Below are 6569 nucleotides of genomic sequence, written 5' to 3' on the forward strand. Positions count from 1 at the left end.
GAGGTTGGGGCAGGGGGAATTGTTGCCCCCCACCGTGTCCAGGACTTCGGGAGTTCGCCAGCCCTCTCCCATTCCGGGATGCAGTGTGAGAGCAGTGATCCGCTTGGGAGAAAGATCCCTATTTTTAGCCGTGGAACGAAGAGCTTCCTCATTCCTGCCCAAAATAGGTCCTGCGGGGATAGGGGACGAGCAGGGAGAGGGCTTTTGGCTGGGGGCACTCGGGACGAGCAACCCTACAGTGCAAGGAGCGAACCGCCCAGACCTTGGGACCGCGCAGGGGCCCGGAGCCAAGGGAACATCGCTGCATCACACCTGGGCACACGGAGCACAGCAGTGCTTGTGGGACCACACATAGCCCCACAAGGACTTGCAGAAGCCATGGGGCCCGGGGTGAGGGCTCGCTCTCCATGGGAGCCCTGCAGCTCCCTCCCAGCCCCAGCCGCAGGGTCACGTTGCAGCGGAAGCGGCTGTTTGGGTTGAAGATGGCTTTTTCTGTAAGCAGAGCCGCTCAGGGATAAACAACGCGGCAGAGCAGATCGATGGTCGGAACTGTCTATTCTGGGAGGAGGATAATGACTTTTCTTGGGATGAGGCCAGGGGAGGTACGTGGGGGCTGGGAGCATCCTCCAGGCCCTATCGTGATGCAGGGAGCTGCTTGGTGCAGCAGCTCTGGGCTCTGCTTTCCTTGAGATGCTCTTTTTCACCGGGGTGCTTTGTATGGGGTCAGTGGGGGACTGCTGGGACCCCCCCCGAGCAACATAGAGGTGCTCACAGCTGCCTAGGGAAGAGGACAGAGAGGGGATGGGGTTAAGAGGAGCCACAAAAGGCTTCAGTTTGTGGCAATACCTAGCAGCTCCTAACGAGCTCCAGCAGCTGCCCCTGAGGAAGGAGTGGCCACAGCCCCTATTCCAGCTGCACCCAGGTTGGGGAGGGACCACCACCCCTTTGGCCAACAGGAGGGTGAAGCTGCTATAAGAGGAGGGTGAGCAGATAGGTCTTGTTGTGCAGCTGACAGAAGTGGCAGCTGGAACAGAAATGTTTATTTAATCAAAAACAAAATAAATAAAAAAGAAGAAGTGCTGGCAGCTCTTCCCGGAGCAGCACACTGCTTCTTGGCCACAGTTAGGTCACAGTCTTATGCTGAAGGCTTGGACCCAGCAGGGCTGGGGCTGCAGCAAGAGTCTATGTGCAGCATGCAAGAGGTGTTGGCTATGTGTGTGCCCTGAAGCTGCAGAGGAGGTGAAGATGCCAAGTGGATCGATCATCTCCACCAAGAGCCCAAACCTTCAGCTGCAGGAGCAGAGTATGGAAATGCCCTCAGTGGCAAAGGCTGTGCTGGTGACTCCTGGCTGACCTGGTAAGGAGAAGTTCAACCTGGGGGAGGGGATGGAGGCTGTCCTCAATCAGGGGAGGAGGAGGTGGGCAAGCAAAGGGCTCAAGTGTGCAACCAGGGCTGAGGAGGGGTCCATCCAGTGCATGCATGCCAATACTGTGCATGAGCTCTCATGGCCGTGCTGGGAAACAGGCCCCTGTTGGGGTATCCAAAGTGCCTATACAGCAGCATGAGGACAAACAGGAGGGACCTGTGGGCTGTGTGCACCTGGGGGACTGCGGTCTTACTGAGGTGATGGCAGCCAAGGTCCTTGTGGGAATGGGAACCACCTCGATATCTGGCAACAGCTCACAGCAGCAGGTGGCTGAGGAGCAGAGCTCAGGTGGGTGTGCCTCTACAAACCAGAGGAGCTGAAAGAAGGGGACAAGACCAAAGGAGGACCCAGCTGGGGGCTTCAGGAGAGCAGACACTGGCTTCTTCAGGGATCTGCATGGGAGAATCCCATGTACAGGTGAGTAGAGTGGGACCAGCAGGACCAGGGATCATCTCCTCCAAGCTCAAGCGATGTTTCCATCTGCACCCCAACGAGATGGAAAAACCCTGGGGAGGCAGCAGGGAGTTTCCATTGATGATGATACCCACAGCCCAGCTGAGCACAGCCCTGTGCAGCATGTTCTGAGCCACTAATGAGGGAGCGAAGCTGGTGCCTGGGAGCAGCCCAAAGGCCCCCCGTGGTTCTGCTGCTGATCATCACCTGCTCCCTCCTCATCGGCCGGGGGCTGTGAGCTGCTCTGCAGCGTGCTTCTGTCGTGCCAGCTCCCTGCTGTCACACAGGCAATGGCAGCTCATTAGGGCTGGGATGTTGCAGCTGGGCAGACAAAGGGATGCCAGGGATTTTCCCAGGGCATGGGGCAGGTTTCAGTTTCAGCAAGCTGTCAGCATCCCCCCCCACCTCAGTGCTTTTAAGTGGGGGTAACCCAGCAGCATCACACTGCTCCCATCCTAGCAGAAGGGAATGCACCCAGCACCTCAGACCTTATGCCCATGACCGGTCTGTAAGCATCACTGCAGCCCCACGCCAGCTCCACGGTGTTGGAGAAATATCAGGACACTGCTATCAGCCTATAACCCCCATCAGCCAGGGGATGGTTGCATTTTCCTCTTGAAATCGCTTGCTGCATGTGAGCCAAGTGCGTGCAGGACAGCTCCCAGGGGAAGGCTGCGTCCTTTACATCCTGTTCTCACTTGACCACAGGGGGATGAGGTGGCTGCATGCATCTCTGCATCCTCTGCTTGGATGTCTGCTGCACAGGGCATCTCCCTGCCAACTCCCATCCCCCAGCCCACCTCAGCTTTCTGAAGGCTGTGCCTCAGTTTCTCCTGGTGCAGCCGGTCCCCTGCAGGGCTTGGCAGCCCCGTGCTGGTGCTGTGCCTGGCTGAGCTGCGCTCCTGCAGCCTGCCTGCAATCCCCCTGTGTGACTTTCAGCCAGGACATGAAAGTTTCCTCGTTAAAACTAGTTTGTTTGCTGGCATAGCCCTGCCAAGGCAGGTGAGTTCAGGGCAGGATGAGCCAAAACTCCTGAGGTCTCTGCCCATAGGGGTCCTGAAATGTGTTTTCCAAACAGTTTGCAAGGATTCTGGAGAAGCCAAGGGTGCTTAAAAGCACACAGTAGCCTGCCAAGAGCTCAGATCAGGGCCAGGGAATAACTGTGCAGCAAATGCATCTGCTCACCAGTAGCTCAGCCTGTCCTGGCTTTTTTGTGAGGCAAAGTTGCCCCTGTGCTGCCTCCATCCCTGAGGACACCAGGCTTGCCAACACCCTCTGTCACAAGCAGCAGGACGTGTAGGCACCAAGGACACATGAGAGCTGGGATTACACATCCTCATGCTTTGTTCTGCCAGCCTGGAAAGCCTCAGCCCTTCTGCTCTGGGCTGCTCCAGCTCTGGAGAAGCCAAGCACAAATTGCTTTGGTCCAGCAGAGAGAAACACATGCTTCTTTCCAGGAGCAGCTCAAGACCTTCTGCAAAGCAGACTGCTTTCTCTCTTCCTCACTGAGCAGCCCATAGTGACACCAGCCCTGGAATCCAATTCTGTGTCAGTGATGGAGCCCAGGGGTAAGCAGAGAGGAGGTCCCAAGGGAAGCCCACCCCAAGAACGAGGCAGCAGGCAGCTTCTGGTAGAGGAAACTTTAATTTGCTTGTTTGTAGTGCAAAGAGTTAAACTTAAGGCAAAGCTTTCTCTCGTTTTTTATAAACAGGCAAAAAACAAATGGGCCCCTAAAACAATGACTGCTATAATAATAATTAAAAAAAAGATTTGTAGGGAGAAATCGCAGTCTGGAGGTGTCCTTCCTCCCCTGAAACACACTAGGAAACACTGCACCCCAAGATCGCTAGCTGGCCCCAACCAGGGGTGAGTCCATCTGAGCTGCAGAAGTGGCTGGGAGGTGAGGATGAAGAGACTCCAGCACACAGCAGTCCCTGCAGAGCTGCTCTCACACACCATCAGACCTCGACACAGCACAAGTTTGCAGGGCAGAGTCGTCTCCCAGCATGGCCTGGCCTCTCTGCTGCCTCTGTTTTGGCTTAAATTACTAATCAATTATTTGTTAGCAGGAGAATGGAGAAAGCCACGCCAGCCGCCCCCAGGCTCTTGGCTTGCAATCGAGGAGTCAAGGCTCCTTCCAATCTGGCTCCAGCCAAAATTGGCTCTGATGCATGGCTGACCCCAGACAAGCAGCTGAAAAAGGGAAAGCTTTTTAGCGCGTGGCTCTCTTGCAGCCCAGCAGTTTCTTGGAATAGTGCTGGGATGAGGCACCTCAGCCCTTCCCGGCTAGGAATGGATGGCCTCGTCAGACTTCGTGGGACGCCTACATTAAACAAACTGTATTTCACATCGCAGACAAAACAGAAGTGTAACCCTGCCCTAAACAAACAAAGCTGTGGTCCTGGTACTGCTCTGTGCACAAATCTGCAGGTCCATTGCACTTGTGCCTGGAGCTGGAATGTCTCAGTGGGCTTCAAGGAGGATTGGGGTGTCCCCTTGCCTCCCAAAGAGCCACCCCTTCCTGCCAGCCCAGCCTGGGAAGTGGCAAATGCTCTCCAGCCTGAGGGCTGCTCAGGTTCCCCAGGCAACAGGTAACAAACTCTCTTCAAGCCCCTCCATGCAAGTAACACAGTATGTGCTTGCTGGTCTTGCATAGGTGTGGAAGCAGCAGCAGCACTGAGCTCTGCAGTCAGCTGTCCTGCAGGGAGATGGTGCTCATCGTGGCTCCTACTAGCAAGGGAAAATTTGGACTCCAAAGCCATAATGGCTGGGATGTTAAGGAGCCTCAGAAGCCCTGCTGTCCTCCAGCTGAGAGCTGGGCTCAGCCCTTTGGTAGAAAAGCCTAAAAAGCTCAAGTGTGCTTTGCTAGAGCCTGCAAAAGGGGCATGCAAATCCCTTCCCTGGGAGCTGCCCCACTTAAATGGCAGGAGGAAAGAAGAATGCAAATGCAGTCCACCAGATAAATTTTTGGCCAAGCCTTGGTAGAAAAACACTCCTTTGCCTTGCACCAGTTCCAGTAATTTCCAAGATGGCACAGCTTTTATCCTTTCATCAGCTTTGGCTAGGAGGAACCAGAGCATCCCTCTGTGCTTTGTTTCAGATCACAGGCTCAAGGCAACAGGCCTTGAAACAGAAGTTGTCAAATACAACAACAAAAACAAAAAAACACAACCTTTCAGCCTGCTGCAGAGATCAGCTACTGTGCCTGCTAGCAGGATCTACAGCCTAGTTGTGCACTGGATGTGGCTGAAAGACACCTCTGACAGCTTCTTGGTCCTTCAGCACCGTCCTTAGTTCTTTGGAAACAACTCGAGGCAGCCCTGGAAAGAGCCATCCTGCGTTCCAGGATGAGGCAGAGGTGTCTTCAATCACCTGGAAAAAACAACCCAAACCACCACCCCACAGTTCACAAGTACACGTTGAGCGTCTGGAGGATCATCTGGCGGCACAGCGGGCAGTTGCGTTGGTAGATAGCCTGCTGCAGGAGGACTTCTGTGCACTCCTGGCACAGGCACAGGTGCCTGCAGGGCAGAAGCAGCACTGTCTTGGTTTGATCTTGACAGATGACGCATTTCTTACGTTCCTCTTGTTCTTTCAGAAGCATCCAGGGGTCGTTGTCTGGAGCGCCTGCTCCATCCCCAGCTGCTGCGTTCAGCTGCTCTCTTCTTGGAGCTTTCCCCCAAGAGGTGCTTGGCTCGTCCCTGGATGCCTGGAGACGCTGCCCAGACACAGTGCTTCGACTCATCCCTGGATGTGCCTGCGGGATCTGCTCTGCATGTGGCTGCTCCTCCTCCTGAGCTGCACCATGGTCGTCCCGTGCCAGCATCAGCCTGCCCAGGGCCTGGACTGCCCCTCGCCGCTCGCTCTCCTCATTCATTGTTCTGCCCCCTCGGCTCCAGTTGGTCACCTGCAAGCTCCAGTCCACCAACCTGCGCCAGGTCTGTGAGGTCATGGCCATGCCCAGCATCAGGACGGCCATCTGGTAAAGCCTCCACACTTCTTGCTGCAGGCGGGGATATGCAGGCAGCGTGTGAAAGTAGCCCAGCACATGGCCCAGAAGCGTGAGGAGCAGCCCGGGGTTGAAGATGACAGCGCTGACGACAATGATGGCAAGGAGCAAAGCCAGCCCATACACGTTGACAAAGAAGATGCCAATGAGCAGCTCAGTGGTGGAGACCAGCAGCTCGAAGGCCAGCTGGCAGGGTGACCAGAGCAGGATGGAGACAGCAATGGCGCTGCTGGAGACGTGTGCCAGGAAGGCGGCCAGCAGGTTGGCAACGCGCAGCACCGGGCTGACCACCGAATCCCAGAGTGCCAGCAGCAGGGTGAAGAAGTTCTGCGTGCCCAGTAGGCACAAATTAACCATGCTGTTGACCAGGTAGGCCAGCAGGCTGACCCCGATGGCCAGCCCCTCGCCCGCCTCCCTCAGCAAGGCCTGCCCCGAGCCCAGCAGGCTGCAGAGCCCGCGCTGCAGCAGCTCCCTGCCCCGCAGCCCCAGGTGGGTCAGCAGGTGGCCCAGCACCTTCAGGCCTTCCAGGGCGGAGCAGCAGCCCCTCAGCAGGCCGCCCAGCCCCTCCACGGCCCCCAGCGCCAGCCCGCAGGCCGCCTCGGCCAGGCCGCACAGCCCGCCCAGCAGCCCGTTCCAGCAGGCCCACATCCCGGCCGTGGCAGCACCGGGGAGGCTGGCGG

At 56.7% G+C, this 6569-nt stretch overlaps 1 protein-coding gene across 1 annotated transcript; it reads right to left on the reverse strand.

The window, feature by feature from the left end:
- Positions 1-3505: 3505 nt before the first annotated feature.
- RNF26 (ring finger protein 26) lies at positions 3506-6563 on the reverse strand. The gene has a single exon (XM_010723803.2). The coding sequence runs from the start codon at positions 6535-6537 to the stop codon at positions 5287-5289; it is 1251 nt and encodes a 416-aa protein (XP_010722105.2). The 5' UTR covers positions 6538-6563; the 3' UTR covers positions 3506-5286.
- Between the last annotated feature and the right edge of the window lie 6 nt (positions 6564-6569).

The sequence above is a fragment of the Meleagris gallopavo genome, chromosome 26, assembly GCF_000146605.3.
Source record: "Meleagris gallopavo isolate NT-WF06-2002-E0010 breed Aviagen turkey brand Nicholas breeding stock chromosome 26, Turkey_5.1, whole genome shotgun sequence".
NCBI lineage: Eukaryota > Metazoa > Chordata > Aves > Galliformes > Phasianidae > Meleagris > Meleagris gallopavo.